The following is a 12,313-nucleotide window of genomic DNA, read 5'->3' as shown; positions in this document are numbered from 1 at the left end:
CTGGAGCTCTCCTTGATTGGGACCGATGTCCCTCTGAGAGCTGCCGGTGATTGTGTTTTTTTCTTTTCTCTTCATGCTATCAGCGCGAGGAGAAAAAAAATCTGATTACGGCTCTGTTTACATTACATGATCAGCTGTCATTGGCTGACAGCTGATCACATGGTAAGGGACCGGGATCGACCCCTTACGCTGATCTGCGATCAGCCAAGTCTCATAGACTTGCTGATCACAGAGCGTGCCACGTGCTCCCTGCATGGGGCGCACAGGATGTTCGGGCATGGGAGGACGTCTATTGACGTCCTCCCGGCAAAGTAGGTCCACACTGTTCAGTCCACCTGAAAGTAATAGGTCAGGTAAAGATAGAGTATGGTAGACTCAGTTAACTCTTGGTGTTCTATATGCAGGGCAGAAGGGGTGGGCAGAAGGGAAAGCTGCCCCGGACGCAGCAGAGCAAATGGGGCAGAGAATGAAAGTGGAATGGTACACTCATTTTGCAACATGCATGAGAAGTGGGGGAGGGGGGCGCAGTTACACATTCTTGCCCTGGGCGCTGGATGGACCTGTCCTGGTATGGTCAATATGTCTTGGAAAATTCATCAGTGAGATCTCCCTTCCATCATTTCCAACTCTCTGCCCTGTGCTCTGCGTGTGAATAGAGTCTCAGGATGTGATGCATATGATAGGATTTTAAAGGGTCAGTCCAACTAAAAGTGATAGTTCAGGAAAAGATAGACCATGGTGGACTGAACCAGTCCCTGGCTTCCTGTGTCCTCTACTGCAGGGGTCATCAACCCCCGGTCCCCAGCCCACTACCGGGCCGTGGCCCTTCTGCAGGTGGGCCGCGGGTGCGGGCGGCCGCAAGACACATGCTGGGCTACCGGCATGAGAGCGCTGGGTGGATGGACAAAGCGAGCGGGCGGGCAAGTAGAGATGATATCATCTCTCTCCGCCCCCTCTGCATAACCGCTCTTCCGCCCTCAAAGCCAGTCTGTCGGAGGTGCAGCGGGGAGCAGAGAGATGACATCATCTCATACTGCCTGCCCCGCATCGCCGCTCTCCCCTGACTCCTCGGTGTGTGAAAACAGGATTCCTTGTTTAGCGGCGCAGATTGCCTGCCCCCCAGACAGCTAATCAGGGATGGCAGAAGGGTGGAGCCAGAGACTGAGAGCCGAAGGAGTCTCGGACCCTCCCTCTGCCTGATGAGACCAGTTGCAGCATGAGGAGAGAGACACCCTGAGGGGCGATTCCACAGAGATGTGACGTCATCAGTGATAGGTGAGCTGTGTTTGGGAGTACAGGTGAGGTGTGCTGGGACTTGTAGTTCACCCCCTCAGCTGTCTGCCTGACATACCACAAGGGGCGCTCCACCGACTCCGCATCTGGTGACAGGCAACGTGGCAGGTGGCAATCCACATCTTGTGGCAGGCAGTGTGGCAGGTGATGTGGCAAGTGACATTCCGCTTCTGGTGACAGGCAGCGTGGCAAGTGACTAGGCACATCTAGCAGCAGGCGACAGTGGTAAGTGACACACTCAGGGCTCCCACTGATTCTACACTATGGCGAGATGAACTATTTCATTTATTACTGCAGTGTAATAATAGAAATAATGTGCTTCGATCACCCCGACACCATATCAAGCATGGTGCCGTGATGATTGAATCACTAACACCAGCCACTGCCCGTGAAAAATCGTGACCCCCCCGGTCCTTGGCACAATTTTCATCCACACAGCCGGTCCCCAGTGCCAAAATGGTTGGGGACCACTGCTCTACTGCATCCATCTGTGAGATCTCCCAGATTTGTTGTTTACAAGTTAAAACATTTTTTTTTTTGTGCTAGAAAATTACTTAGAACCCCCAAACATTATACATTTGTTTTTCTAACTCCCTAGAGAATAAATGGCGGTCGTTGCAATACTTTCTGTCACACCGTATTTGCGCAAACGGTCTTACAAGCGCACTTTTTTTGGGAACAAAATACACTTTTTTGAATTAAAAAATAAGACAACAGTAAAGTTTAGCCCAATATTTTTTTTTATATTGTGAAATATAATGTTACGCCGAGTAAATTGATACCCAACATGTCATGCTTCAAAATTGGCCCTTTAAGAGCTATGGGCAGGAGCAACGCTTTGACGTCGCTTCTGCCCTGCAATGGTTTGGAGACGGGTGGGGACCATTTTCCCCTCACTCGTCTCCATGGCTCAGGTACTTGGTGGAGGGCACCGGAGCATGGGGGGGGGGGGGGCAATCGCTGCCGATAAAAGTGATATTGCAGCGAATCCACCACAGAGACCACTCTTACCGAAAAGCCGACCACCGGCCGAAGAAGTGGATACCGGGGTTATGGCAGCTATGGTATTCCTCTTCAAAGTTAAGACGTATATCAGCGAGCGGCGGTCCGTAAGTGGTTAAGGACCAGGCCTTTTTTAGCACCTCTCATCTACAAGTAAAAATCAGTAATTTTAGCTAGAAAATTACTTAGAAATCCCTGAATATTATCTATTTTTTTTAAGCAGAGACCCTAGAGAATAAAATGCCCACCATTGCCATTTTTCATGCCACTGCATTTTTTCAAATGCAGTTTAAAAAAATAAAATAAAATGTAATTTCATTTAATGAATTACTTAATAAATGAAATTCTTTAGCAGAGACCCTAGAGAATAAAATGGGGACCGTTGCAATTGTTTATGTCACAGCGCTTCTTCAAATGCAATTTTTGGGGAAAAAATACAATTTAATGAATTCTCATGCCAACAAAACACAATATATAACCCAATTTTCTGGTAAAATATAAAAGATGAAGTTACGCTGAGTAAATAGATACCTAACATGTCACGCTTCACAATTGCGCACGCTCGTGGAATTGCGAAAAACTACGGTACTTAAAAATCTCCATAGGCAACGCTTTAAATTTGTTGCCAGTTTAGAGATACAGAGAAGGTCTAGCACTAGAATGTTTTCTCTAAAAAAATATACCTTTTTCAATGATATCGCAGTTGATATAACTTGATATCAAGAGTATTATTCTTAAGAATTTTTATGGTATTTTTTTTTATCAATACAGTATCTCACAAGTACACCCCTCACATTTTTATGTTTTCATGTGACAACACTGAAGAAATGACACTTTGCTACAATGTAAAGTAGTGAGTGTACAGCTTGTATAACAGTGTAAATTTGCTGTCCCCTCCAAATAACTCAACACACAGCCATTAATGTCTAAACCACTGGCAACAAAAGTGAGTACACCCCTAAGTGAAAATGTCCAAACTGGGCCCAAAGTGTCAATATTTTGTGTGGTAACCATTATTTTCCAGCACTGCCTTAATGACATCACAGAGCTGGTGGATGTTAGAGACTTTGCGCTCCTCCACCTTCCATCTGAGGATGCCCCACAGATGATCAATAGGGTTTAGGTCTGGAGACATGCTTGGCCAGTCCATCACCTTCACCCTCAGCTTCTTTAGCAAGGCAGTGGTCATCTTGGAGGTGTGTTTGGGGTCGTTATCATGTTGGAATACTGCCCTGCGGCCCAGTCTCTGAAGGGAGGGGATCATGCTCTGCTTCAGGATGTCACAGTACATGTTGGCATTCATGGTTTCCTCAATGAACTGTAGCTCCCCAGTGCCGGCAGCACTAATGCAGCCCCAGACCATGACACTCCCACCACCATGCTTGACTGTAGGCAAGACACACTTGTCTTTGTACTCCTCACCTGGTTGCCTCCACACACGCTTCCCACCATCTGAACCAAATAAGTTTATCTCATCAGACCACAGGACATGGTTCCAGTAATCCATGTCCTTAGTCTGCTTGTCTTCAGCAAACTGTTTGCGGGCTTTCTTGTGCATCATCTTTAGAAGAGGCTTTCTTTTGGGATGACAGCCATGCAGACCAATTTGATGCAGTGTGTGGCATATAGTCTGAGCACTGACAGGCTGCCCCCCCCACCCCTTCAACCTCTGCAGCAATGCTGGCAGCACTCATACGTCTATTTCCCAAAGACAACCTCTGGATATGACGCTGAGCACGTGCACTCAACTTCTTTGGTCGACCATGGTGAGGCCTGTTCTGAGAGGAACCTGTCCTGTTAAACCTCTGTATGGTCTACTCTTGGCCACCGTGCTGCAGCTCAGTTTCAGGGTCTTGGCAATCTTCTTAAAGCCTAGGCCATCTTTATGTAGAGCAACAATTCTTTTTTTCACATCCTCAGAGAGTTCTTTGCCATGAGGTGCCATGTTGAACTTCCAGTGACCAGTATGAGAGAGTGAGAGCGATAACACCAAATTTAACACACCTGCTTCCTATTCACACCTGAGACCTTGTAACACTAATGAGTTACATGACACCGGGGAGGGAAAATGGCTAATTGGGCCCAATTTAGACATTTTCACTTAGGGGTGTACTCACTTTTGTTGCCAGCGGTTTAGACATTAATGACTGTGTTGAGTTATTTTGAGGGGACAGCAAATTTACACTGTTATACAAGCTGTACACTCACTACTTTACATTGTAGCAAAGTGTAATTTCGTCAGTGTTTTCACATGAAAAGATAGAATAAAATATTTAGGGGCGTACTCACTTTTGTGAGATACTGTATAATACTGCTCTATAACCTACTGAATACACATTTCCAATGTATCACTTACTGTATTTTTGATATGCAATATTCTCTTGTACCACCATATTTTCCTAAATAAAAAGTTTGTATACAAAAAAAATAATTATTGCTCTCACTTTAATGTTTGTGGCAATACTATACCATTTACATATGCATGCTCGACCTATGTATGCGATAACTTCTGCGTGCGAGCAGGAGGGGATGGGGCGCTTTTTTTTTATATATATTTATTTTATTTATTTATTTTTTATTTTTTGCACTGTCCCTTTTAATTTTTTTTTATATTTATTTTATTTATTTATTCTTTATTTTTACACTGTCCCATTTCATTTTTATTTTTATTTTTTTCCCTTTTATTTCTATCACAGGAAATGTGATAGTAATAAGGGATGGCAGGTCCTTTTTATGGAGGCATCAGGGGCCTATAAGACTCCAGATCTCTCCTCTACCCTTGAAAGCATCAGATCAAAAAAAAAAAAACATTAATCTTATGCTTTCATTAAAAAAAAAATGGTTTACATTCACCCTAGACCGGACGTGACCTTATGACATCGATACAGTCCTCCTAGATCATAGAGGTTAGGTGAGATGATCTGGTCTCTCCTCACCTCTGTGGCCAGCCATGCGAACCACCAGATAATTTCCCGGGCTCGCCGGTGAGAACGGTAAGCCCGAGAAACACTGGTGAGCAGCAGGAGGGGATGTGGGGGATTTGCTCCTCCTGCTGCCTCCAAAAGTGATCCAGCAGCTAATCAGCCACTTGGATCACTTTTATGAGAAAGAGAATTGCCAGGTAAAAAAAAAAAAAACGGGGGCTATGGCTGATAGTCCATCAGACTAATCACATTCACCTGGAGCGGCGCCTTTCCTTTCTAAATACCAGGATGAGCTCAGTGTTTTGGTCCTTGGACGTTTAAGGCATTTGGCATGGACAAATGTGACAGCTTCTGGCTGTCAATAGTTACTAAGGAAGCAGTGGGTGCTAGCACCCGCCGTGTCCTTACCCACCACTGACATCACCCGGCCCAATAACCTACATGCCCTGTAAACAAATTAGCAGGAATCAAAGGGGGTTACATCACTGCGCAAATATGGCCAAATGGCCAAATTTGGGTAATGATGTCACCACTATCGCCACCCCTTCCACTATATAACTGATGACAGCCTGGGGAGCTGTCATTTGGTTAGTGGCATCGTCAAAGTGGGTCTTGTGTGCTGGTAGTCAAGTTATGTGTCACTTACCTGACACAGGAGCCAGCGAAGTCAGCGCTGTCCCCTGTAGTCCGCCGCATCCATCTTCTCGGTGGGTCTCGCTGCTCCGCCGCTGTCGTTCGGTGAAGCTGCGATGACGTCACTCCCGTGCATGCGCACGGGAGCCACCACTCGCGGCATAACGCCGTTAACCACGGCGCGCTCAGTGCGCCTGCGCACCGCTGTCTACGGCGCATGCGCTGTAGACAGCGGTGCCTGTCTTTCGGCAAATATCTCCTAAACCGTGTAGGTTTAGGAGATATTTCTTGGACCTACAGGTAAGCCTTAATCTAGTCTTACCTGTAGATCAAAGTGTGTTGTAAGGGTTTACAACCACTTTAATTTTCGATGGATTGATTCGCTTGAATACGGAGCTGGTAATACAATATACCTTAAAATCTGAATGTGCATTCTTCTTTAGACCTACCAAAACTATATAACTAAGCAATCCATTCAGTTTGTCGGGTAGGCTCTTGTACTATATCAGGGGTCTCCAAACTTTCTAAACAAAGGCCAGTTTACTGTCCTTCAGACTTTGAAGGGGCCAGACTGTGGCACCCCCCATCAAATCATTCCCCGCATCTATTACCTTTTGTACCACCACCCCCTCCCTTTAGAATGCAAGCTCTATGAGCAGGGCCTTCATGTCCCTTCTGTACTGAACTGTACTGTAATTGTGCTGCCCCCCCTCCACATTGTAAAGCACTGGCGCTATATAAATTGTGTATAACAATAATAGAAGGAGTAGAAAATTCCCTGGCATCAATGAGAGTAAATGACCCATCATTGATGTCAGTGGGTGGAATAGCCCCCCATCATTGGTATTTGTGGGATTTGTTGGCATTGGGGGCGGAAATAGTACCCCATCATTGGTGTCATTGGGAGGAATAGTGCCCCATTGTTGGTATCAGGGGAAGGAATTGTGCCCAATCGTTGGTATTCGTGGGAGGAATAGTGCCCCATTATTGGTATTAGAGGGAGGAATAGTGCCCTATTGTTTGCATTAGGGGAAGAAATAATACCCCATCAGTGTTGTCATTGGGAGGAGTAGTGCCCCATTATTGGTATTTATGGGCGGAATAGTGTCCCATCATTGGCATTAGTGGGAGGTATATAGTTTTAGTGTTGGTATTAGGGGAAGAAATAGTACCACACCATTGGTGTCATTGGGAAGAATTGTGCCATCATGGGTATCAGTGGGAAGTATAGGGCCCTGCAGTTGGTGTCAGCTGAAAGAATAGTGTCCTATCATTAGTGTCAATGCCCCATTGTTGGTATTAGACCCCTTTCACACTGGGGCATTTTTCAGGCGTTTTTCAGGCGCTTTAGCGTTAAAAAAAAGCGCCTGTAAAGCGCTTGAAAGATGCTGCAACTGCAATCCCAATGTAAAAGCACGAGTGCTTTCACACTGAGATCCCTTTCACACTGGGGCGTTTTTCAGACGCTTTAGCGTTAAAAAAAGCGCCTGAAAGAAGCCGCAACTGCAATCCCAATGTGAAAGCCCGTGTGCTTTCACACTGAGGCGCTGCGCTGGCAGGGCTTCAAAAAAAGTCCTGCAAGCAGCTTCTTTGCAGCGCTTTTGGAGCGATGAATACACCTCTTCTAAAGCGCCCCTTCCCATTGAAATCAATGGGCAGCGCGTGAAAAACGCCTGAAAAATGCTTTTGGCAGCAGCGTTTTGTGGACGCTTTTAACCCTTTATTTGGCCACTAGCAGGGGTTAAAAGCGCCCCAATAGCGCTCGAAAAACGCTGGTAAAGCGCTTCTAGTTTAAGCGTTGCTTTATGAGCTTTTTTCAGGCGCTGACATTGTGAAAGGGCTCTTAAAGCACTTGGGCTTTCACATTGGGATTGCAGATAAGGCTTCTGTCAAGCGCTTCACAAGCGCTTTTTTTAACGCAAAAAGCGCTTGAAAAATGCCTGAAAAACGCCCCAGTGTGAAAGGTGTCTTAGTGACAGGAATTATGCCCCATTGTTGGTGTAGAAGCTATAGTGACTTCCATCAGGAATAGTGTCCCTAGGGCCTGATAAAGGCAAGCAAAGGGCCACATCCAGCCCCCGGGCTGCAGTTTGGAGACCACTTTACTACATACAACTGTTTGTAGATCCAAAGAAAATTGTTCACCCAGATTTCAGTACAGTAAAGTAGCACACAACAGATCTGATCCCTACTTTTTCTTCTCATCTGGAATATCCGAGTCTTCATCGTCCATCCGCGTGTGGAGCTCATCTATGACTTTATTCAGCGTCCCGTAGAATTCCTTGTTGTCCTCTCGTATTCCTTTATTATGTTCTGTGATGACCTGCTGGTAGCCAAGGTCCTGAGCGTCAACATTCACTGTGTACTTCAAACTCTGCAGAACCCTGTTGTGGTCCTGGAGAAGGTTCTGTAGGTACTGTACATCTTCCTTAATGCTCCGACCATTGTCCTTCCTCACGCATGACTCCTGGCGAGGGGTCACGAAGGTCATCTGACACTTATTGGTGGGCGATGGGTTATGCTGGGGCTCCTTGGGCTGGTCTTGCTGGTTGGTTGGGAGGAATCCAGAGCCTAAATCAGCCAAGGCTTCATCTCCGCTCTGCGCTGAGCTGAACGATATGGCAAGCCACAACATCAGCGCCATGCATAGTGCCCAGTACAGCTGCATTGTACCCTGGAAGGAGAACACAAAGTATTATTAGTGTGGACTGCTGGTTGTAAATTCAACAGTAAGTAGTCCTTCCACCTATTCAAGATGTCCCCCTCCCTCACAACAATGCTGCATATAAGTATCTATGGGGGGGGGGGGGGGGCAGTCAGATAATGTACTTACCTTTCCCAGACTTCCATAGTGCAGGGGTGACATCATCCTCTTGCCAACAAGATCCCTGGAAATGTTGAGTAGCTTCAAGAGAAGACACTACGGCTCAGTACAGGATCATCTTCTCATGAGATATGGTCTACTCAACATTCTCTGAGATCCGGTCTGAGTCTGAGGATGACGCCACCGTCACCTAGAGTATTAACGTTAATACACAATATACCAGCTTGATTCTTTTGCTAATTTTTGTCCCTTTAATTACATCTTTTCTCTAGGTGTTGCATTGTTTGTCTGTAAAGTGCATGTCCAATCAAAACGTACCCCCCAATACCTTCCTCTACCCCTGTAGGTCATATCCCAACAATAATTTTTCTTCCCCCTTGTTCCTTTAGATAATAACAGCTTTTATTACTCCCTATGACATCGTCCTCAGGATTGTAAAATGTTTGCAGGGGCAGCTGCTGGGAGGTCAGTTCCTATTGTTGTAGGTATGCCTCCAGATTCAGAACCACATCTCTCAAAACTCCCTTCCCCACACAGGGCAGGTTCTTGGGTGTCAAGACAGAAGCTTGCATGCCACTGGCATTGCAGGTGCCATTGGGTAGAGGGGGAGATATCTCTTAGCTGGGCTGCCCTACCTAGTGAGAATACAGAAGCAATGTGTATTATATCACTTCAATTTGGCCGTCGCTTTCCCTGGGGAGAGGGTAATGGAGCACAATCTATGCTCTGTTAGCTCCAATGGAGCTCCAATGGAGGGCAGGGGTGAAATCAAGGATCTCAAAAAATCCTGATGGTTTATTAAAGAGAACCTGTCACAACAATGTAGTAGTCGTTTGATCCCCTATGTGAGGGATATGCAATTAGCGGACCTCCAGCTGTTGCAGAACTACAAGTCCCATGAGGCATAGCAAGACTCTGACAGCCACAAGCATGACACCCAGAGGCAGAGGCATGATGGGACTTGTAGTTTTGCAACAGCTGGAGGTGCGCTAATTGCATATCCCTGCCCTATGTGATAAAAAGCTCAGCGATAAAAAGAAAAGTGTAATGCCTTGTACACACGGTCGGACATTCCAACAACAAAATCTGTCGGAATTTTTCCCGATGGATTTTGTCCTAAACTGGTGTTGCATACAAACGGTCGGACAAAGTTGTCGGAAAATCCAATTGTTCGGAATGTGATGACGTTTGTTCGCTACGACGGGACTACGTTGAGGCTACTAGCCAATATCTTTGGTCTCGTAATTTGATCTGAGCACGCATGGCACTTTGTCCAATCGGTATTCTCTACAAACGATCAGAAAAAGTCAGATTGGATTTTTTTGTCGGAAAATTTGAGATCCTGTTCTCAAATTCTTTCCGTCCGAATTTCCGATGGAAAAAGTCCAATAGAGCCCACACACTATCGAATTTTCCGACAATATAATCCGATAGGACCTTTTCCGTCGGAATTTCCGACCATGTGTACAGGGTATTAGGCTGGGTTCACACTATTGTGAATTGGATGCGGGGAAATTCGCAACAACAGGAGGCTTTGACTGTCTCTCTATGCAGCCGGTTCACATATCTCCGCAGCGAATTTGCACAGGAACCCTGTGCATCTTTTGGTTCATTTTAGGTCAGAATTCAACCAAAATTCGGACCTAAAACGGTGAATGGGGACACACCAAACCCCTGCTGTGAGCCACATGCAAAGATAGTGTGAACCCAGACTAAAAGAAATAAAGTTACACCCAATCATTTAATCCCCCCCTTAAAAAATTGGAGCCCCCACACATACACACATTAAATGTAAACACATGCCCTGGGGGCCTACGTATGAAAATTTTGAATGCAATGCACATATTGCTGCACATACTGGAGTGGGGAGCAATAACTCTAGGGCCATTATTCATTATTAACTCTGAATTCTGTTCTTCTTCATCCTTTCATTCTTTTCTTCATCTCTTTCTTCCTTTTACCTTCCCTTCTACCTTCCCTTCTTCCTTCCTTCCTCTTTTTTTCTCCGTTCCTTCCTTCTTCTTTTCTTCCCCTGTTTCATCCCTTTTTTTTCTTCTTTCCTTTTTTTCATTCATTCCTCATTTCTTCCTCAATTTCATTCTTTATTTCTCTCCTTCATCCATTCCTTATTTTTTCTTTCCCTAAATCCCCTTCTTCAAATCTTCCTTTCTTTTATCTCTTCATCCCTTCTTTCCTTTCTCCTTTCCTTCCCTTGTTCATCCCTTCCTTCCTTCCTTCTTCTTTTCTTTCACTTGTTCATTTATTCCTTCCTTCTTCTTTCCTTCCCTTTATCAGCCTTATCCTTCCCTTAATTAGCCTTTCCTACCTTCTCTTTTTTCCTTCTTTGTATCTTATTTCATTCTTATTTCCTTCCCTTCATTTTCTCTTTCTTCCTTCTTCTTTCCTTCCCTTTTTCGCCCCTTCCTTCCTTCTTCTTTTTCCTTCTTCATCCCTCCCTTTCTCCTTCTTTGCTTCCCTTCATCCCTTCCTTCCCTCTTCCCTTTATCCTACATTTCTTCTTTTTTCCTTCCTTCCCTCTTTTTTCCTTCCTTTCTTCATCCCTTCTTTCCATTCTTCATCCCTTCCTTTCCACTTCTTTCCTTCCTCTTTCAATGCCATGGTTTCTTCTTCTTTTTGTCTCTTCTTCAAACCTTCCTTCCTTTATCTTTCCTTCTTTCTTCATTCATCCCTTCCTTCCTTCTTATTTTTCCCTTCTTCTTTCCTTCCCATTTTCTTCCCTCCCTTCCTTCTTCTTTTTCCTTCATCATCCCTTCCTTCCTTTTTTTTTTCTTCCCTTCCTTAACCCTTTTTTATCCTTTGCTTTTTTCAGCCCTTGTTACCTTCATATTTTCCTTCTTTATCCCTTCTTTCATTCTTATTTCCTTCCCTTCTTTTTCCTTTCCTTCCTCCTTCTTTTCTTCCCTTTTTTGGCCCTTCTTTATATTTCCTTCATCATCCCTTCCTTCTTTCCTTCCCTTCCTTAACCCTTTTTTATCCTTCGCTTTTTCAGCCCTTGATACCTTCATCTTTTCCTTCTTTATCCCTTCTTTCATTCTTATTTCCTTCCCTTCTTTGTCCCTTACTTCCTTCTTTTCTTCCCTTTTTCAGCTCATCCTACCTTCTCCTTTTTCATTTTTTACCCCTTCTTTCATTCTTATTTCTTTCCCTTCTTTTCTTCTCTTCTTTATCCCTTCCACCCCTTCTCCCTTCCTTCCCTGTTTCCTTTCACTCCTACCTTTCTTCTTCCTTCTTTCCTTCCCTTTTTCATTTCTTCCTTGCTTCTTTTTTCCTTCCTTTCTTAATCCCCTATTTCCATTCTTCATCCCTTCCTTCCTACTTTTGCTTTTTCATGCCATTCTTTCCTTCTTTTCTTTTCTTTTCTTTTCTTTCCTTCCTTTTTTTTCCCTTTTTTTCTTTTCCTTTCTTCCTCTTTCTTTCTTTTCTTTTCCTTTCTTCCTCTTTCTTTCTTTTCTTTTTCTTTCTCTTTCTTTCTTTCTTTTCTTTTCTTTTCCTTATTTTTTCTTTCTTTCTCTTTCTTTCTTTTCTTTTCCTTATTTTTTCTTTCTTTCTTTCTTTCTTTCTTTCTTTCTTTCTTTCCTTTATTCTTTCTTTCTTTCTTTCTTTCTTTCTTTCTTTC

The 12,313-nt window shown here is 44.4% G+C and overlaps 1 protein-coding gene across 1 annotated transcript in view; it reads right to left on the bottom strand.

Annotated features, from left to right (window-relative positions):
• LOC143989186 (uncharacterized) overlaps positions 1 to 12,313 on the bottom strand; it is a 223,147-nt gene that overhangs the window by 16,971 nt on the left and 193,863 nt on the right. The window contains exon 2 of the mRNA XM_077489224.1: positions 8,045 to 8,526. Coding sequence (XP_077345350.1) covers positions 8,045 to 8,520 — 476 coding nt within the window. The 5' untranslated portion in view covers positions 8,521 to 8,526. The remainder of the gene's footprint in view (positions 1 to 8,044; positions 8,527 to 12,313) is intronic.

Source organism: Lithobates pipiens, unplaced genomic scaffold (assembly GCF_037356315.1).
Source record: "Lithobates pipiens isolate NorthernLeopardFrog02 unplaced genomic scaffold, aLitPip1_a1.2 Scaffold_18, whole genome shotgun sequence".
In the NCBI taxonomy this organism is placed as follows: domain Eukaryota; kingdom Metazoa; phylum Chordata; class Amphibia; order Anura; family Ranidae; genus Lithobates; species Lithobates pipiens.
This window is presented reverse-complemented; position numbering and strand designations above follow the sequence as displayed.